General features: G+C 41.6%; 1 protein-coding gene across 1 annotated transcript in view; it reads left to right on the forward strand.

Annotated features, from left to right (window-relative positions):
• Nucleotides 1-14,737, forward strand: part of LOC120568394 (glypican-1-like) — a 72,480-nt gene extending 57,743 nt beyond the window's left edge. Inside the window, 6 exon segments of the mRNA XM_039815908.1 lie at nt 3,956-4,121; nt 4,276-4,406; nt 7,590-7,718; nt 8,018-8,151; nt 10,095-10,270; nt 11,167-14,737. Coding sequence (XP_039671842.1) covers nt 3,956-4,121; nt 4,276-4,406; nt 7,590-7,718; nt 8,018-8,151; nt 10,095-10,270; nt 11,167-11,372 — 942 coding nt within the window. The 3' untranslated portion in view covers nt 11,373-14,737.
• The last annotated feature ends 7,839 nt before the right edge of the window (nt 14,738-22,576 follow it).

Here is a 22,576-nt window from a genome sequence, read left to right on the forward strand (position 1 = left end):
TATACTGTAGAAGGTTCTGACAGGTGTGGGGAGCGTGCTGTGAAGGTGAAGCAGGGACAAGTAAGGGTATGGGTGTTTAAAATGTAACACAGTCATGTCAAAGAGCTACACGTGCAAACATCAAAGAGAGTATTTCACACCTAAAACTTTCTTTTGATATCTCTCGATGGGCCAGCGTGGAGATGATTGGAATCAGGTCAGAGTGTGAGTGACTCACTGCTTCAAAGATTTATTCCGCACTGCTGTCAATCCATCTCTCTAATAGGCAATGGCATCCGTTTTAGTTTTGAGGGCTTGTGTGTGTGTGTGTGTGTGTGTTCGTGTGCGGGTGTGTTTCTCAACAGCATGTTTGGTAATTTTGCCATAAATCATTTTATTTCAGTTAAATATGAGGATTGACTCTTCTTTTCCCTGTTTTATATCTTTATATCTCTATCAATTGGTTGAAAAATCTGAGGGCGTCAACCCCTTGTGCTCTGGGTAATTGAGATGGGCTTTTTAATTAAAACAAATGTATCAGTTTATTAGACAAATAATCAATCCAATCAGTGATAATGAAAATAATTCTTAGTTGCAGCCCTAAGTCTATGAGTCCTATTACCAGGGGTTAAATTGGGATTTGTGATGTGGGGAGGCTCTGTGGTTTCAGGGTTGCCATGGGTGCATGTGTGTGCGCATTGATTACAAAATCTGATTGATATCATTTAACAAACTGTAAACTAAAGTAGAATCTGCTCTGAACACTAAAAGGCTAATCAGAGTTGTAGTATCCTTTTGTAAAAGCGAGACATCGTTTAAGTAGCCTGACGTCGTCATACTCAGATTCTAGTCAGAATAGGAGTCTGATGCTGCGTTCATGCCACCTGGGAATAACAGGGACCGCCCCCGTGATTACGTTGTTTTTCCGACTGGCAGCGTTCACATGGTCGGGATGCGTGTTCTTCTTCTTCTGTTATATTGGCGTTTGGCATAAAAACTTGTTGCATGACTGCCACCAACGGTTGGCCGTAGCCTAGAGCATCAGGTGTGTGAAAACATGGAGGCCACAATAACAAAAGATTTGCTGCTGTTTTCTTATACGAGCATAGAAACAGCACATGGACAGGTGTTTGTGTTATCTGCAGGACAAGGAACGGGGTAGGACACGGATAAGGTGTTGTTTTTTTTTTGATACATGGGCCTATTTATGAATAATTTGAAACATGTTATGTCTGTGTATGTTTCTTGGCAGAGGCATTTGTCCACAATAAACAGTTTATCGTCATTGAAATATGTTCAGTGAACCAAAGTCGCCTACATCAAACGTCAGTTGTCAACAACGCGTCACCAACTGGGATACTCGGTTAGCAAAATCCAGCCCCAGTTTCCCGCCTCTGACGTGAATGATGACGTTTTCACTCGGAATTTTTTTTTTTACGATGTCCATGAACGCACGGTGATACTGCTCCATTGGGATGTGATTATGGGGCTTGTTTCAACTGAACCAGGAAAGAAAATGCCTCTGCAGTCAATTGGATAGACCTACAACCAATCAGAGCAACGGAGACAGTTTTCACAAAAGCGGCAAGTCAAAGGCAGGCTTCGACAGAGCAAAGGCAGAGGCGTCAGTTTCCGTATCGTGCGGACGGGTGTGGCAACGTGTATACTATACGTGATCGCGGTTCTCTGTTCCTCTTTTAAAATGAATGCGCTGTCGATATCCTCTATAACAGACGCGATGGCACCCATCTTTGTTGTAAACAAATTCAACCCAAGCGCTCTTTGGTGACGTGGTTGATTACGTTACTGTTGATCATCTGTCCATCATTGTATAAAGCCCGCCCTGACAATTTGATTGGTCCAAACAGCTCTGGTTCAAGCATAGTTGCTCCGCAACGGATCGAGTCCAGACCGAACTTCCCGACCTCAAATGTTGTGGGCGGGGCTAAGTTCGGCTGGCATCCAGGCTATCGTTTCAGCAGAATATCAGAACAATTTACATGTAGTCAGTTTCTATATTTTTCTCCCTACCTTGCCTTCCACCTATCACTCTCTGCCAAGTGGGCTGAGGTCTTCTTCTTTCCCGGACAGTCCCAACCCAATTTAACCCGTTTATTACATTCTAATTTGACAGACCCTTCCTCACAGTGCCTGATGCACCGCAGCTCCAAGGATACAGAGGAAGTTGTCAACATCAACCTCCAATTAGCACCACAGAGGAGTTACACACTGTTTCGTGCCTGTTGGGGCTGGCCTGGGATTTCCCAGCATTAATACTGTTTGGATGATGTAACAGAAACAGAATTAATGACTGTCTCCCCTTAATAAGTATTTCATTAACATCACCCTGTTTTTTATGTACTCCCCTGCCAACGCCCTTGGTGAATCTTGTAGCTTTTTTAACATCCCCCTATCTCTCTCGTTTTTTTTTCTCTCGTTTCTTTTCTTTTTTTTTCACTTATCCCTGCACACTCCCTTCCCTCACTCTTCTCTCTCACAGAAGAAGCATTCGTCTGACTCATCCCTGGCTAATGAGAGGTAGGGTAAGGATGGGAGGAGGGGAGAAAAGGAGGGCAGGAGTTAGGATCTGACTCATGTCTCATATGACTTGAGATTAAGCCTGGGAATGTGGTGGGGTTATTGCTTTTCTGTGTCACTTATTTCACTTTATACTGTCCTCCTTGTGCAACTGGCAATACTTACATTGTTATCCTATTGATCTCTTTTACACATCAGAGATGCATTTACTAATGTAGGCCTATTTTTTTGTATGTGGTTTATGATTTCATTTGGAGTTGAAGCATTGTCAAAATACATTACTTTTGCCCTATGTGCATCAAATATGATTAGATTAAATTTGAATGATCCTTGTGGGGAAACTGGGTTGATACAGTCATAAATAGACATTGAATACCGAGAAAAAAAGACTAGCAACAGTACACATTCATGGCTGTTTGAAACGTTACAACCACATTTTTAACATTAGAACTGGTGAAAGGACGTTTTGAAAGCGTGAGAGAAAGTGTGGATCACTAAAGAAAATCTGTAAAGAGCTATAAACTACATACAATACTAAGATGCACACACTAATTACACCATGAAGCACAAGTGCTACCGAGGATCTGCCTTTGTTAATGCTGATTATAGTTATCACTATTGTCCATGGCCTGAGAATGATCATTTGTATGCCCAATTATGCCAAGCAGACTATCTTTACTACTGACAGGTCTGCAGAGTGTTCAACGCATCTATGGTTTGTTTTCCCACGTGATCCCTATTGTCCTAGTTCCACTGTATATTTGTTAAAAAGCTGGTTTTAACTGTGACTTTGCTGTTGGAAGAAATGTTTCCAGGAAAAGCATCAGGCTGGCCCAGATGTCAGCTTAGAGGAGCTTTGTATGCGTAGCTGGGCTCATTCCACTCTCTCTCTCTCTCTCTCTCTCTCTCTCTCTCTCTCTCTCTCTCTCTCTCTCTCTTGCTCTCTCTGTCTCATGCACACACACACTTCCTGAGGTTTTGTATGCATAGCGGTACTCTCTTGTGAACAGAGCTTACTGGTATTAACCCAGTTTCACTTTTCACGCAACAAGGCCCTTTCCTGGGGGAACAGCCTTGTGGGATCGAGAGAGAAACGGAGGAAGCTGGAAGGATGGAGTGAGGGACTGAGAATACTTGTATGAATGTCAGGGCCTTTTCATTGCATGTGAAACAAAAAGCGAGTTCTCCCAAAGTGGTTTCCAAGGAAACTGTGTTGAATGAATGACTGGTGCAAACTGAAAAAAGGTCATCATGGGAGGTGACCTCCCACAGTTTTGCGACAGCAGGGCTTCGAACAGTGAACCTGGTCAAATGTACAGTTTGATCAAGTGCTGCTGTCATTTGTATCTTGTAGACTATTAGATCATATATACTTGACAAAAACAGTCATTTTTCATCCAGGTGGTGTATGTTTATTTCTGTCTGTGACCTACCCCAGGTGCAGATGAGCACTGAGTGCACGCGGGCCATGATGAGGATGACTTACTGTCCCCACTGCCGCGGCATGGCCTCTGCCAGACCGTGTGCCAACTACTGCAGCAACGTCATGAAGGGCTGTCTGGCCAACCAGGCTGACCTCAACACCGAGTGGAGACATCTGGCAGGTGGGGAGCACACACACATTTACACATGCATCCAATTCAGCCATATGTTTGCTCAAACCCGACTTTGTGCAGTGAATACATCGGAATCTTTCTACCAGCGTACTACATATGAAACAATTCACAATTTCGTCACGCCAACTGTACCTCTTTGTAGAAACAATGATGCAGGTGGCCGGTCGCTTCAATGGTCCATCTGGTGTGGAGAGCGTGGTCCTTACCCTCCCCAATCGCATATCAGAAGGCATGTCTACCATGATGGAGAATATAGAGACCATCAACAGCAAGGTCAGAGCACACATTGGTACACAGATACAGCTAACTAAACCATACAAACTACACAGAATACAATGAAGAGTTCATGAAAAAGACATCAAATGATATTGTGAGTTAAACCACCATTGCCACTGAATATCCCCGGTATCAAAATATTGAATAGTGCTGATCACAAACAAAATGTACACTGTACTCCCCTGTGATTTTCATTTGGTTAAAGACACAACAGTAGAGAGCTGTGCAGGCCTGTAACATACAACACCCCCTCAACATCATTGGAACATACAGTATTAGTAGGTGTGCTGGTCTTGCATCAGCCAAGACCAATCAAATCAACCGTATGTGCATCTTAAATATGTGTATCTTTTTTCCTGCTTGAGGGAAGTAAATCAAAGTCAAACTGGCAATCGTATATCCATAAAATGGTTGGCACTATATTTTAAAAGGCCCTGAAAACCTACTTTCTATGAGCCAGGTGGTCCTACATTACCACACACACACAAACACACACAACTGTCTGCCAAAGTTAAAACAGTTTTATTTTTCTCACAAGAGTGATTTCTGTATTTGTGTTTGTGTCTGTGCTCTTCATAGTGGTTCACCGTTGGAAATTTAAAGAAAAGATGACGTCACACACTTCCATGTAACAATCAGGATTTAGCAATGTTGGAATCAAAATGAGACAGCAGTTGTCCTTATTTGCTTATGTAGCCAGGCAACTGTCAATCACATCTGTTCAAAGCACTCCCACATAGTCCTGCTGAAGCACATTAGCTGATTGTTGCCTATTTAGTTATGAATATTTAATGTTAAAGAGAAATAGATTTCAGGGGCTGTAAAATATTCATACCACTTGGTAAAGCAGTAGAAGTAAGAAAGTCAAACATCTTGGTGCAAACTGATACACATACCCTGGATCCATCAGTTGAGAGACTGTGTCCCCTATTGCCCTTACATTTATTTGTTTGTGGAATTAACACCTATCCTACCATTACATTAATGCTGTTGATTTAAAATAAAAGGATGTGAGTAATGACAGTGCCTGCGGGCCAAGCGTTTACTTCACTGTTTAATGGTGATTGAGCAACAGTTTTATATGATCCTTAAAAGGCGCTGGCAGCATTGGAAGTTGTTTGGTGAGGATGGAAAACAGTGGAGATGGTGAGAGGAAAGACAAAGCTTCCCCTGTGCTGGTTTGCTGTTAAAGAGCCTGGCTGGCTTAAGGTGAGCCAGAGTCTGGCGGACTGCCTCTGACCTGGTTCGGTATGGTAATCACACACAGCCTCAGCTTCTGATCTTCATCTCCAGGGGAGAGTGCCGTGTTGATCCCACAGAAGTCGATTCAAGTCTACGGCCTAGTATTATGGTAGACACTGCGTAGGACAGATTATCTCCTATTTATATAATCTGTTGACACCAATACCACCACCATATGTTGTGCATGTATGTGTACTTTCCCTATAAAAACATGCCGCATAAGTAAATGTGCTTGAGGTCTATCTGCCACTATTCTGTTGTACAGTAACAGAGTCTATGCCATGTTTTGTATGTCCATTATTCAATCTGCTGTTGCTGCACAACACCAACGAGTTATGCTGACAGACATGACTGGAAGCTTAAGACAGGATTATTTTATAGTTATGTGTGAAGGTTCAAAGGCTTGAGGCTCCTCTGAGCAGGCCAGATTGGATGGCAGATTGACTGCAGTCTTACTCTATTCCCTGGTCTCCATTTATAAAATGTAAGCCCCATAGGGACAAGTAGTGCTTTCTGAGCTGTGAATCATTCTGCTGCAGCAACGCTGTGATTGACACTTGGGTTCATGCAAATAACCACTACCACTCGTCGCTGTTGGCTTTCAAAAGGTAGAGATTTGTGTGTACTGATGTGCTCAAAGGTTCTTTGTGTACAAGTATGGGTTTATTGGATTCTATTCAGAGAGCTGGTTTCAGCAGCATCAGATTTCAGTCTCGTTAACACCAACACCAATATGAACCATATAAAGTAGGAAAATAAAGTTTATTGCCAGAGTCTGAAGCCTTACAGTTTCAGTTACTAGTTGAAGATGAATTAAATGGTATAGAACTTAAATCTCCTTTGGCTCTAGCCGTGTTTTGAAAGCTGAGTAAACTGTACACATTTGTATGCCTCTGGGCCGGGGATAGCCGTGGCTGGAGGCAGTATGTTTTCAGGTTGTCCGTCCCATTTTTGTGAATGCGATGTATCAGTACACCGTGGAGGGAATTTTCCCACCTGATCCCTAGTTTCACTAGCCTGACAAGCCAGACCCACATCAAGATGTTGGGTATGGGAACTCACCATTGGCAGGGCTTAATCCAAGGGGCGGGATAAACGGTTGTCTTTCAAATTCCCTCTGCACTCATAGCCAACCAGAGCAACGCTAGTTGATAGATTCAACTTTTGCTCTATCCTGTCGGCAAAACTCCGAACACATCTTCCTTTTTTTAAGAATGACTTCAGTGCTTAACTCCAAGTCTTCCAGAGTCGCGGCTGAAGACGATTCGAAAGACCGCTGTTCGCCAGCAGCAGAGGCCATCTTCTTTGTTTTCAAGTAGCAGGGAATTCACGTGGAACTGTTGCAACTCTGCCGTCCGTATGTTAAGCCCGCCCACCGACTCTATACACGATGTGATTGGCCTGACCAGAATTTGTTTTTTTCCGAAAAAAAGAATTCTGGTCAGAGTTGCTAGACTGACCCTGGCTGCAAATTACATTTGCTGCCGCTAGGAAGCGTCTAGATTTCTAGGCTATATTTTCACTGTATATTTGTTAAAACTGGTTTTAACTGTGACTTGGATGAACTGTTTTCCAGGAAAAGCATCAGCCTCTCTCTCTCTCTCTCTCACACATACACACACACACACACACACACACACACACACACACACACACACACAGATCTGTGCTGCCAGGTTGAAGATGTGTGTGAAGCATCTATGTTTCGCCAGAAAAAATACACTTAATACCTTTTTATTTGCATTATATTATGAGTCTAGGCAGACATGAATGTAAACTGCAACTTGACTGGTTGGCGGAGGCATACAACCGCAAGGCGGTGATTCTAGTTCTGAACAGAACTGAGTTAATTTCCTCATTTCACCCTTTTTATTAACCGCTCATGTGTCCTCTCTCTACATGTCTGTCTTGTCTTTCCTTCACTGTCTCCTGCCCCAGTTGTTCCAGGCGTGTGGCAACATCAGAGAGGGAGGAACCAGCAGCACGGGACCCGACGACACCATGAAGAGAGTGAAGGTTACAGTGGAGGACAAGTTGGGAACCAGCTCTAACAAAATGGACAAACTGGTTCGTATTTATCCTTATTATGGCTCTCTGATGGCTTAATCTGATCCATTCATAGTAATGGTTTATGACCCGGGAGCCATTGCTCATCATGGGCAATTAAACCCTTCTTGCTGTTGATTTCAACCTTTACACAGACAACTGTGGGGTGTTTAGAGGGGAATGAATGCTTGGATGGATCAGTGACTCAGATGACTGAGCACTGCAGTCTTTTTTACTCTCCTGTTTGAGTGTACCATCATGCTGTGATGTTGAACAAAGTATAGAAGCTCATGAATTTGCTCTTGTCAACTCTGCCATAGGTGTCTGATGTAACCGCGAGACTGAGGGACATGCAGCCGTACTGGGTTTCTCTCCCAAACATTCTCTGCAGTGACAGAGTGGCCACTGGAACAGGGGCCGAGGATAAGTGCTGGAACGGCATGAACCGTGCCAGGTAAGGCATATAAACCTTATAAAGAAATGTATTTCAAAATAAGATATGAAAGTACAAAATGTACTTGATACTTTACAAAATAATGGTGTTTAATGCACAATATAACAGATACTGTATGGTGCAACTGAAGTAATATTGTTATTCTTTTAATTTTTGGAAAACCGACTGTATGTCTCAGCCACCAAATATATTTATCATATATACATGGTATTTGTATTGTATAGTAAAGCTAGACTGAGTAAGTTTTGAATGGAAGATATTTTACAATATTCCACTTACAATTAAATTGAATTAATAAGCAACAAGAAGGGCACTCAGAGAGCGCAGACCTCCACCAAGGCCAATAGTCCAGTCTTCTATGCTATGCAAATCTGCAACCACAACCACTTTATGTCTGGATATATTTTGAATATATATTCAAATGTATTATATTTCAAAACGATTAGACACGGTATTTCCCTCGTCAGTTTATTTAGCCCCTTTCCCTACAAGCTAGCATGACATGATACTCATACCTTCACTCTAGCTTTAAAACTGAGCCCGCTGCAGCGTCTTAAAGACAGTAACGTCAGAGATCGCCGGCAGACCCGGGTGTTAAAGTAATGTTTTGACCACTATTTAACTATTTATCAGAAGAACCAGCAGTCAGGACCACTATTAAACCTATGTTGCGACCACTATTAAACTTGCATTATGACCAATTTTAGGGTGACGCTGAGTAACGCTAATACTATAAATATAACATCATAATCAAACAGTCAAACTAAAACGCACCATCTAAATGTAGCCAGTGAGTGTCTGTCTGTGCTGAGTCGCAGCTGCAAACATAACGGAGACAGCCAAAATACCTATAAAGCCGCAGCCCCACCTAGTGGAAAAGTCACGCCACCATGCCCGTGAAAAATAATTCTTGTATCCTCCCTGTGTTTCGGATCCGCTCTAAAATGTAAAGGGTTGTTTCTTGGCCCATGCTACACCCTTACGGCAGGTTCCATTAAAATCTGGCTAGTAGTTTTTCCATTATCCTGCTGACCAGCAAAGCAACAAACAAACAAACAGACAAACCGAGCAAAAAACATAACCTCCTTGGCGGACGTAATGAAACACATCCATGCTCATTACACTCTGGGGTTTTGCTGATGCAGCCTTATTTGTTCTGGTATGACCAGTAACTCGTGACTTCCTCTTTACTTACGTTACTTTAGCTTGTTACAGATAAACATTTCAGTCTTTTTTCACAAACAAGAAGTAAACACACTGCATCTCACCAAGAGACATATTAGTTGTTTCCTGCTTGTGGTCCCATTCCAAACTAGGGGTGGGAATCACCAGAGGCCTCACGATACGATATCATCATGATACTTATGTCACGATATGATATTATTGCGATTTTAAACATATTGCAATATTCTGCGATATATTGCAATTTATTACCTTTTTTCCAACTTCAAATTTTTCCCAGTTTCAAATGATGTCCCCAAAGGACAATTTTGTCAACATTTGTTTTATCTAAAAAGATACATTTCTCTGTTTGTTCATCTCACTTCAATTGTATTGCTGCAAAATGGGATTGTCAAGCAGACAGACTGACCAAGACATATATCATAAAAGATCGATACTTGGCGTCTGTGTATCGATACAGTATTGCCACGAAAAATATCGCGATACTATGCTGTATCGATTTTTTCCCCCACCCCTATTCCAAACACACTGGCCACTGTCAGTCACCTAATGATGATGTCATTAAAGCAGCAGATTCTACAGAATCCTGGGAAATGAAGCGAATCCAATGTGCCTTTTTTTCTGCCGTTGCCACTTTTGGCCACAGTGTCCCCTGTTCAGCAATAGTAATATACTGTATAGTCTCCAATTAACTGTGACGAGGAGATGAAACGTTTTAGACTAGGTGCTTCCATGTTAAACCAAATGTTAATGTGTGCCAGGTACCTTCCCGAGGTGATCGGTGATGGCCTCGCCAGCCAGATCAACAACCCTGAGGTGGAAACCGACATCACCAAACCAGACATGACAATACGCCAACAGATAATGCAGCTGAAGATCATGACGCACCGTTTGAAGAATGCTCTCAACGGCCAGGATGTGGACTTTCAGGACACCAGTGAGTACTTCTACCATCACAGCCCACGAGTTCCAACAGAACATTCACAAGAAACTTCATCCCAGATGGCTCGCCGATGATTAAAAGCTTTTTTTAACAAGTTCTAGATTAAGGGAAGTAACTATATTTCTGTTTATCTGAGGAGGCAGTAAACTTCTATCTAAGCTTGTACGAGCTCTAGCAAAATGGTAGAAAGTTTGTAGTTAAAATTAAGGTATAGAAATGCATGGCCTAAATAAAGGTGCCTTTTTGAATAATTGAGGTCATATTTTCCTTCAGCATAATGTATGTAACACAAGGCAAAATTCTCATCCTTTTTCTGGGGCCTGCACCTGGATAGTAAACCTCATAGTTCTTGCTAGTAGTTAAGCAAATGTATGTTTTATGTATGTTTGTTTAATATGTATGAGTATGTGGCAGTGGTCTTAATATGGTAATTCTATGAATACATAAGCAACATCACTTTTTTTGTTTGTTTTTTTGGGATAAGGTATTGAGCAGTTTTGCACTTGGGCATTGTGCAATACATAAGGTTTTGAGCATAGCATGATTTAACGGGAAATGTGCAATCTGGGTAGAATTAAGTGCAATATTAGGGGGAGGATGTGCTGTGGGTTTTTTCTCTTTCTTCTGTGAGTGTGGGGGAAGGTAGTGGGGTCCTGTCTGAGGTTTTTATCGGATGTTTACTGAACACATTCGGATGAGATAATGTATGCTTATGTTTTATGTACGCTTACTGTTTGTGTACCATGTTTATGTGCGATGCGTCGCCATTTTTTGTGTTCTCTCGACTGCCCAAGACAAATTTCTCCTATAGGAGACAATAAAGGCTTATCTTATCTAAAATTGCATGTATGTCGTACCATTAAACTCATGTCCCAACCCTCTGTTTGTAGGTGATGATGTCAGCGGTTCAGGAAGCGGCATGTGCGCCGACGATATGTGTTCCCGTGGCCCACGCCTTGTCCCCATCACCGACCGACCCAAATTCTTTCAACCCCCTCCAGTTAACGAAGGGGTGAAAGGAAACCACGCCAAGCAGAACCTCCCCTGCATTACCATTTACCTGCTTCCACTACTTATTTTGCTGCTCCGGCGATAATTGACGGGGAATCTACCAACTGGGACTGAGTTTGGGACACGGAGGTTGGGGAGAGTCTGAAAGGGGAGGGAGGAGAAGTTGGGGGTTAGTTACTTTGCCAAAACTAAATACTAAGTGTAAGGAAAAAAACAACAAAAATCACTTGGACGGACTTCCTTTTGGTTTTGGATTAGAAGAAAATGGAATTATGAGTATTCATAAATGTTTTGGTTCTGCTCTTTTCTTTTATTTCTTGCTATATTATGACACCATTAGAGCTGGTCTTTGCACATCGTCTAATGTTTTGTTTCTGGTTTTTGGGTTCTCTGAGATTATATCTACCTAAGACATGTGTAAGACTATATTGCTCACAGTATGTTGGTGTTGACACCACAGGGAGAGGGAGAATGGGGCTTTGCAGTGGCGCTTAGATACATATATTTGTTATTCCACTCCTTTTTTTTTAAAACGGCACTTGTGTTCAGTAGAATTATTTATTGATCAATAACCCATTACAGAGCCCAGAGTGGTTTAATCACTCCCCAATATTTATAGAAAATATAGATGAACCACAAACTTAAATGAAATACAATATTGATGACTTTTTAAAGGAGGATAATCTGGACAGCACGACCCAGCAGACCTCTTAATGCATTAAGCCTCACAATATGATTACACTCTCAACACACACTCTCTCACAGCAAGGATGCGAGCACTCGGCGTCAGCACTTTTTAGCCATTTCATCATGTAAGCTGTAATAATAGCCGTGATCACATTCACACTGACATGATCGTCTAATGTGGGAGTAACGTGACCCGTCAGCCACTCTATCCATCCGCTCATCCCTACATTCCCTCTGCTGGGGCAGATCTCCCTCTCTCTCTCTCTCTCTCTTTCTCTCTCTCTCTCTCTCTCTCCCTCTCTCCAGACTCTGCCGGCTGTGTGGGATCAACTCGAGAGTCTGGTGTAACCATAACACATGCTGGGCCGGGCCAGGTCTCAGATGACAGCATCTTCCCACTATAGAGCGCTGTATGTGGAATGGGGGTGTCAGTTTAAGATTGCCATCACGGCAAAGGATTGACAGTTCACGATGTTGGAAACGTGTAGCAGAACAGAAATGTACACGGAAGCAAAAACACTGCTGTCATGTAGCGCTTTTTTTTTTTTCTTTTCAGTATTCTTTTTATGTGCACAGCAGAGCAACAATATAATATGCATAATTTTGTGTGTTCCCTGCAAAGGCCCAGTGCTCCTGTGATTAGCATCGAAATTGCAGCTTGCGTTTTTGTCTCATTGCAGCAATGATCCATATCACAGTAACAGCCACACCATGCACGTCTTTGTATCGTACTTACCTATTTGTATGGCAGACACAACAGTGTACATGCTTTTGGTTGTTTTCCAGAAGAAAAAAAAAAAAATCACCAGTTAGCTATCCAAATTTTATAACGGCCGGCATCTTATGCTATAACTCTTATTTCATTCATCATCTGTCATCGCGTATCCATATCTGCCTTCCCTTTCTCTGCAAACTTTTCTATATCAGTGCCTCTTTATTCCCACCCCCTACTCCCGCTACCCTCCTCCCCGCTCATCAGTTATAACGACCTTTAAAGCGTCCCTCATGCTTCTTCAGTTGTTATGGTGGCAAGGCAATATGACAATGACACTGTTTCATTATGTGTCAACCTTATTGGGAATGTTGCGGGAACACAGTTTTAAGGCTTTTCCTGATGAGAATGCTTGTTGGGGAGAAAACATACCACACGTGTGGACAGGATGATGGGACGATGCTTGCATGTGTGTATATTTGTGTGTGAATGTGTGGACTTGTCTTTGATTGATAGAGCAAAAGAGGGACAGATGATAGAGCCTTTATAAACCTTGTTTGGAGGGCACGGAAATGAAATGTATTAAAATGTATCGGACTAACATTGTCTGACTTAGTGCGATACAACTGACAGCAACGGGAGATGAATATAGCTCATTTTTCCCCCACCAAAAATTGGATTTTCAACCAATCCTAATCCGTATTGATGGTATCTCTGCTTGTCAGTATTGTATGTGACAGATACATTTAATTTGGAGGACGGGAATTGACACATAGTTTTAAAATACATCACTGCTTTAGTTGCACGTTGGGACAATCCACCATGATTCATTTAATGAGAAAAAAAAACTATATGCATCTGACAGTTGATAATACTGCAGCTCCGATTAAGTTGTTGGAGGCTCTGTCAAATTTTGAGAACCACATCTGTTAGATACTTGGTTAATTACTGCTCTGAAAATAGGTGAGGCTGTTGTCAAGTGTTACCTGACATGTTACTTTGATGATATTTTCTTTTTTTTCCTCTCGACTTGCTTAATTAATGTTTGCTGTGCGTATGTGTGTCTATGTGCGGCGTGTGTCTGTCTTTCTGTTAGTCCCTGGTTAAAGAAATCTGCCTGTGACTGCCTTTGCCATTTTGTCTAGGGTTGGGGTCCATTTTTAGATTCAAAAACAGAGATATAATGATATTAGATAGGGGAAAAATACACATATTGAACAAAGAACAATTAGTAAGAGCACTACATTAGTCTTCTTTTTGTGACCCTCTAGACAAATCTGAATTTGAATGTGAAAGTCCACATTAAGCCCTGTAAAGAATGAGAAATGACTCCAACTGTGATGGTGACATTCCAATTCAAAGACAACTTGCGACTCACAACTTCAGTTTCAATGACTGCCTCACAATGTCATCGGCTGAAATTTGCACAACCCCCCAACCCTCCCCTCCTTCTCTCCTCCTCCACCTTTTGATCTCATTAATTTGTTGCTCAAAGTCCCCCTCCCTTTTATAAAACCTGCACTTTTATGAGGCCAATGAATGGCATTGTCTGCACATAGACATCACAAGATGGTCGATCAATATGTGAGTCAACACCTTCCAAAAACGACTATTGATTGGGGATGTGCGTATGCAGATAGATATGGCCCAGCAAGACGTCTCCTGTTCAACTATGGTGAAACAGTGTAAAAACAAAGAGGCAGGAAGAAAGGTTGTGGAGTGCTGATCTTAAATCAGTGTGTGCACCTTAATCCTGCACTCATTCATTAGGTGGAAACATGCAAAGCCGGTTATCCCACCATTTAAAGACGGCTTTATTCTACACCGTTTGTTGAATACGAGGAATTTCTTAAAGGTGCCAATTTATGAGGAACAAAGTACTTTTAATTCTCGTTTTTATGTACTTTGGTTTTGTTGTTATCAGAAATCTATGGAGAGTTTGTGCTTATGTCGAAGATAGATGCCAGAAAGAGGTTGAAAATTACAAATGTCTCATTTGCTGTTGTACCTGAAATCTTGTGTCAATTATATACATTGTAAGATTTTCAACATGCCAGTGTCCTGTTTCTTTAATTGTGTGTGTGTGTGTGTGTGTGTGTGTGTGTGTGTGTGTGTGTGTGTGTGTGTGTGTGTGTGTGTGTGTGTGTGTGTGCGTGTGTGTCTGTGCGTGTAAGATTTTCAACATGCCAGTGTCCTGTTTCTTTAATTGTGTGTGTGTGTGTGTGTGTGTGTGTGTGTGTGTGTGTGTGTGTGTGTGTGTATATGTGTGTGCGTGTAAGATTTTCAACATGCCAGTGTCCTGTTTCTTTAATTGTGTGTGTGTGTGTGTGTGTGTGTGTGTGTGTGTGTGTGTGTGTTTATACAAACATATGGATTAACTATAAAAGGTTTTAAATTCTATTCACAAACCACGTAACTCACACAAACAACATTCATATCCATTGTATCTAGGTTTGAAATGTTTGCTCTTCTTGAAATTGTCCATACCATCCGCCCAAACATTTTTCCCAGAGCGCACCAGGGAACACTGCCACCTAAAAAGGGCCAATGCACTCCAGTGATGATGTCAGATGTGGCAGCTGTTGTCTGATGTTGCCACACAGGAGGAAATAAAAACTGCCACATGCTCAGAGCACACTAAGTGCTTTGTCTTGTTTCTGTGTGTAGACAATGAAATTACAGTTTAGGTAGGTTTGTTAAGCCGAGGTATAGGCTACTTGACCATGATCCTGTGGGAGACTGAAACGCTTAAATAAGCTTCTGACTTGTACAAAGTGCTTTTAATGCGAACAAGGTCGCTGAACAGAAGCTAAGGTCTTTGTGGTTCTATAGTGCAGAGCTAAAATGTTTCCATGTCTGTCATGAGGTTGCAAAGGATAGGAGCGAAGAAAGCCAGGAGAGAATTGAACATGCAGTTGGGTCAGAGCAGCAAATATTTAACAAGATTATGAATGTTAAATGATGTCACAATAAGTCTCATCTGCCATCCTGTCTGCCTCTGAACGGTGCTAAAATACGCAGGTTGTCCTTGTAGGTCGACCTTCTTCACACCAGCGTCTGTTTGATGTCACAACATGGGGATTCAAAGACCAACTGTGTCTGAATAAATTTACCAATCCCAGTTCTCAAATTGTTTTTAAAATCAATCTCATACTTAATATAGCCTATTTCTGCTCATGAGTATGGTGCACTCCTCTCCCGACAGTGATACAATTGTATTATTCAATTTCACTGAAATTATTAGTCATCTCTCTGCAGTCCCCTTCCCTCGGCAGCTGCTTCCGTACAAACATACAGGGAGACGCATTCACATTCTCAGCTATTGATTGTGTCTGAAGCTTTTCACCTTCATCTCTCTCACACAGCTCTCGCCCACTGCACAAAATGCCCTATTGTCAGCCTTTTGGCTTTCAGCTTGGCCTTTGGTTCAAAGCACTTTTATGAGTGATTGCTTTACAACCTTACATGGTCTCCGTATTTGAAATATCCGCTCAACGGGGCAAAACACTTGTCAATAAAATTTCCTCAGCTCAATACAGCTTGAACTGCTTTTGCCCCCCCGGGCTCCATCGTGCGGTAAACACGCAGGATTGGGCACTTAATATCTCATGGAACCCATTCAAATATATTATTCGCAGAGATGTAATTCAATTCAATTTTATTTATAGTATCAAATCATAACAAGAGTTGTCTCGAGACACTTTACAGATAGAGTAGGTCTAGACCACACTCTATAATTTACAAAGCCCCAACAATTCTAATAATTCCCCAAGAGCAAAACTCCCTATTAGGAAGAAACCTCGGACAGACCCAGGCTCTTGGTAGGCGGTGTCTGACGGGGCCGGTTGGGGATGCGATGAACAGTGGCGATAATAGTCACTTTAAAGATAATGGAATAGTGACTTTAAATGATAGTCGTAGTAGTTGATGTCATATCAGGGCGCTGCAGGGCGTTACAGGATGTAGCGTGGCACAGCAGAGCATGGGATGGACGTAGCAGGAAGCTGCAGGGTTCAGCAGGACGCAGCATGACACTGCAGGGCACCGCAGAGCTTGGTACGGAGTGCAGCAGGACCGACAGCTGCAACCAAGATCTTGGTGCCAATGTACTCCAAGGTAATATGCTGGGTGAGAAAAAATCAAAGCACAAGGAAACTCCTCAGAGCCAGGTTAGTAACAAGCATCCCATGGGATGCGATGCACACAAATGGAAAGTGAGAGGAGAGAGCAGTCAAAGGAAAGAGAGGAGAGGAGAGAGCAGTCAAAGGAAGGAAGGAATGACGGAAGTCCCCCGGCAGTCTAAAACTATAACAGCATAACTAAGAGCATAACTAATAGAGACAGGCAGTTTAAGTGATGCATGCAGGGTAACGGTGTACTCCTTAACATTTTGAAAACAATACCATTTCAGTATGACACATTGGTTAGCTGGATTAGTTAAAAATTGGCTTTCTGTCTGATTCTCTCCTCGGCAGCAGGTGCTAGGGTAAACCTACCAAATACTTTATAACTAATGTAAGGGAATGTTTGATAGATTAAACATGGCATTTTAAGTAGCTATCCTATTGTCTTAGCCACTTTATCCCATATATTTAAATTTACATTAAACAAAGAATGCATGCAGGTCTTGATGTAAAAATGCAAAAAATTCAAAGAGAGATCACTATCTGTCAAGTTTTGAAGGTAAGCTAAAAATACTCAGAGGCTGTTCTCCATCTAACTCTTCCTACAAGGCTGCAAATGTGTGCTGTGCTCTTTTGCCTTTTGGCTGATCAGACATATTCTTCCACCTTTTTTCTCACTCTTTGATCTGCCTTGTAATTGAACTAAAGCGTCCCGCTCCCTCTCTGATTCTCTCTCTCGCGCTCTCTCTAGCTGTCTCTGAGTTTTTAGATAATTTTACATGGGTACTTATAGTTGGGATCAAGGGCTTCACATCATTGCCTCTGTCAGGCGATTAAATATGAGATGGTTCAAACTACAAAAAGGCTCCCGCAGATACAGTTCTCCCTGAAGCTGTACAGTACAAATGCACGTACTGCCACCCAGTGGGGAAAGGGTCTCATTACATTTTAAGGGAAAAATGTGATCCCTCAAAATACAAGTTGGGATGAGAGCGATTGGTTTCTGTTGGTGGTGTGGTGTTGATGGTTTATGAAATGAAATGAAATACAAATGATGATTATGAGGACAAACTTGACCAGACAAAACTGCTTTAAGCGCATGAATGATCTCTGCAATTTCCGACAACATCTGCTAACATCATAAGCCAACAAATACAATTATCTGTAACTGAACTGTGTAAGCCCCCCCATGAGGCTTTGACTGGGTGGTAATGACTAATGTGATATGTTACATACTTGTACTTGTTGTATTTGTTCAATATATTGTAAAGTATAACTAGTCTATATCCACGACGCTCCACCTCCGGGATTGCTGTGTTGCCACTGGAAAATCTGCCGGATTTCACCCTTTTCAGCCGGATGTCCGTTACCTTCCGTTTTCTTTGTGCTGAAATTTTAAACTCCGGTGGCTTTATGAGGACTATGGTTAACTGCGCCTCAGATCTTTGCAGGGTAAATCCAGACAGCTAGCTAGACTATCTGTCCAATCTGAGTTTTCTGTTGCACTACTAAAACAACTTTTGAACGTGCACATGCTCCACCAAAACAAGTTCCTCCCCGAGGCTATTTTTTGGCGGCACCATGGCTCTGTCCGGTGCTTAGAGCCGCCCAAGACGATTGTGATCGGTTTAAAGACATGCCGATACACCAGAGCAAGTTTTTCTCCAATCCCGGAATGCTGTGTGGACTAGCCAGACCCTCCTTGGCAGCGCTGTGGAGGAAGGTCTGGCAAAGCGAGACCAAACAGTAATACCAGCTCAAACTCTTGCGTTTGTCGACCTCTAGTAGTTGAAGGTCCCACCTACTGTGGTGTAGAAGTGTCAGGGTGGGTTTAGTGATGATGCTGGGTGTGGTCAATAGAATTGATGCAAGCAGAAAAGGATTATAAATCAATACTTTTAGCTTGGTTTTAAATTATTGTTTAAATGAGGCTGAGAAATGTTTATTGTAATGTTCATAACAACTGCTACACTTGTAATGCCTGTTGCATATTGTCGGCTATATGCTAACTGTTTGGTTAGATTTTGTTGCATACGATTACTTGACTTCTGTTAATTCAGGGCCCACACTGGTTTTGTGCATATAGTACCGGCCACAGAAATCTTGAAAACTTGAAAATCTTGGCTTTACCTCACAAATTCAAACATACTCTACGTGCCGATATTCATGCCTTCCATAAGGTTTGTTAGGATAAGCCTCAGACTAACCCTGAAATAAATATTCAGACAGTTAAAGAATATGCGGCTCCAGAACATCTGTAGCATGGTGTCAGTGCATGTTGAACAGCTTTATGTAGTGGGCGACTAGAGAAATGTTGTCATTGAAGTTAGATGCTGATTATTAAAGGTGTGGGGAAAAATTGATACAGCTATATCGCAATATTTTCCGTGGCAGTACTGTATCGATACACAGACGTCGATCTTTTATTATATACAGTACAGGCCAAAAGTTTGGACAAACCTTCTTATTCAATGTGTTTCTTTATTTTCATGACTATTTACATTGTAGATTCTCACTGAAGGCATCAAAACTATGAATGAACACATATAGAATTATGTACTTAACAAAAAAGTGTGAAATAACTGAAAACATGTCTTATATTTTAGATTCTTCAAAGTAGCCACCCTTTGCTTTTTTTGATAACTCTGCAAACCCTTGGTGTTCTCTCAATGAGCTTCATGAGGTAGTCACCTGAAATGGTTTTCACTTCACAGGTGTGCTTTGTCAGGGTTAATTAGTGGAAGTTATTCCCTTATTAATAAAAAAAAAAAGCAAAGGGTGGCTACTTTGAAGAATCTAAAATTTAAGACATGTTTTCAGTTATTTCACACTTTTTTGTTAAGTACATAATCCCACATGTGTTCATTCATAGTTTTGATGCCTTCAGTGAGAATCTACAATGTAAATAGTCATGAAAATAAAAAGGAAACGCATTGAATGAGGTGTGTCCAAACTTTTGGCCTGTACTGTATGTATCAGTCAGTTTGTCTGCTTGACAAAAAAGATAGTGGAGAATGGATTAAGAAGAAAATTGCAAGAGGATCAAGATCCAAACTGTTAATGCAACAATAGAATATATATTTTTATACTAATTTTAAATGATGTGATCCCAAAACTATGCATTTCAGAATGGATTAAGTTCCTGCTTGTCACCAGCAGGGGTCAATGTTACTTTGTCTGATTTAGTGCCCTTTATATAATAATCTATATGAAGGGCGCTAGTCTGATTCAGGGTACTACACTGTTCCTAATAGTGATACTGTATGAGAAGATGTAGTGAGTCAGAGGCCAAAACTAATTCAGCACATTTTCACAGTTTTAGTATTACTTGGCTTTTTTAAAGCATTGTTCCTGGGAAGGCTGGCAGGAATACAACTGAACAGACACATCATCATACAAAACACACACAGTGTAGAACAGGGGTCTTCAATGTTTTTTAAGCCAAGGACCCTTTAACTGAAAGAGAGACGGAGCAGAGACCCCCTACTACATATTATGTATAAAATTAAGTTGCATATTAAACTGGGCCTACAGTAACATGTAGGGCGGCCTAAAGCCTTTATACATACATTTTTTTGCACAGAATACTAAGCTTTTAAAATAGCCTTATAATTGTTGGCATGATAATGATTAATATTAAACATACAGTATATGTGACACAGTGAATCCTTAGGATGAACTGTATCTGTGGATGGCTACCTTACTGACTACCTTACCTATATGCCAATTAGCAGTGGATTTATATTTGCTAATAATATGTTGGATTTGTGAATTCTGCCCGACCATATTGCATATGATGTGCAGTCCTGTCGTACACACACACACACACACACACACACACACACACACACACACACACACACACACACACACACAACACACACAAAACAGAGTACACTGCAGGCCTCTGGTAAACAGCAGCAAAGGAGGTTTTTTTTATTAATATTTTTTAAGAGAGGTTTCAGTTTTATTTTCATCTACAGCTGCACACTCCACTCCAGTAGGTGGCGGTATTCAGAATAACAGCCTCTAGACTGTCAATGAAGAAGAAGAATTCTCAACATGTAGCCGTTCTCTTAATACATGATCCATGCATGTAGCAGCTCTTGCAGTTTTATTTTGAGAGTAGCTAACAGAAGAAGTACTTTCAGGAAGTTGTGAAACTTGAGATCAAGGGGGTAAGCTTTGCTTCAGAACTCAAACCTCCTATGGCTCCATTTTGTTGCTACCTGGCCATCACCTCCTGTTAGCATTCCACTGACTAGCATTCATTTTGGCACCACTTGACAGCGAATAACTTTACATCTGAAGCGTTTAAAGACTCTATTTGTCCATTGTTTAGTTCTAAAGAAACACGACAATGTATAAAAGGCTCCATTACCTTGTATCTCACGTTATGGCTCCGTAGCAAACGTTTTTGTAAAAATAGGCTAACGATTGTGTCACATAGTAGAGGAATTACCGTATAGTACAAGAGAAGCTTGCAGGCAGTTTCGACTTAAATGAGCTGTTTAGGTTTAATTACTAATGTTAATTAGCATTTTAGTTAGCAATAATTAGCCTGTGCCCATGTTATCTCCTTACATATACCTACACTCTCCTTCTCTGTAAGATTGGGAATGATTGAGATTTCTCTTGGCACAGCTACCAGAAGACTTCCAACTTTCAGACACGTTGCTCACATCACATTTACGCTGTCCCTCTCAGTTGGAGGCTGCGCAGTAAAGCTGGCCATCACCGGAAAAGTGCTTCTAATGGCGCTTTTCCATTACATGGTACCTACTCGCCTCAACTCTACTCGCCTTTTTTGGTTTTCCATTATGAAAAAAAGTACCTGGTACCTGCTAACAGGTACTTTTTTTAGTACCTCCTCAGTCGAGGTTCCAAGCGAGCTGAGGTGAGCCGAGAAGGTGACGTGAAACCCTGCAGGCTACAGATTGGTCGGAAAGAATCGTGATTGCATTGCTAGCGACAGACGGCATTTTTAAATAGTTTAGCCAGCGGTGTTTTTTTTTGCTTCCCGTGGCTCCACGCAGAGCTTTCTCCGTAGCATACAAGTGGCCTGATGTTTATACTTGTGCGCTGGTGTGTGTCGAGTTGCCGTGTGTGTGTGTGTGTGTAGCTGGTGAGCGAGGGAGAAGTGAGAGAATGTTGGGGATTAGCTCCGCAGCGAGTAGTGACTCTAGAGTCATATAGTGACAGAAACAAAGTGTCTGCCCTGTTCTTTCTGACCACGGTGGGAAATCGAGGCGAGGCGAGTAGAGTCGAGGCGAGTCGAGCAGGTACCATGTAATGGAAAAACGCCATAATAGACTTCACTGGTCTCCGTCCAGAGCCACGGGGTCTGTTGGTCCATTATATACTGTCTATGCTTGAGATGTACCACAGCATGTCAAGGTAAGACCCAATCTATATTCTCTACTACCGTTATAAATAGGCTCCATGCATTTATTTTAAACTACACTCTTACAGTTAATGTCTTCCCAACCTTTGGCATCCATTTGATGATGTTTTTTTACACTGTGAGTTAATATGTTTAGCGCTCCGAATTCTCCATACTACATCAAATAGCCAACTGTGTTTTCCTCTATACATATACTGTAGATGAATATGTGACTATTTATGGAGCCCCGAAACTGACACGAGGCATCAAGCTTCTTGTAAACAAATAAACGTTATGTTTACATTCAGTATTACTCACCAAAACACATTGTGTGTGCATGTTTGAGGTCTAACCAGGGCTGGACTGGGCCAAAAAAATCGGCC

This window comes from Perca fluviatilis, chromosome 11 (genome assembly GCF_010015445.1).
Source record: "Perca fluviatilis chromosome 11, GENO_Pfluv_1.0, whole genome shotgun sequence".
Taxonomy (NCBI): domain Eukaryota; kingdom Metazoa; phylum Chordata; class Actinopteri; order Perciformes; family Percidae; genus Perca; species Perca fluviatilis.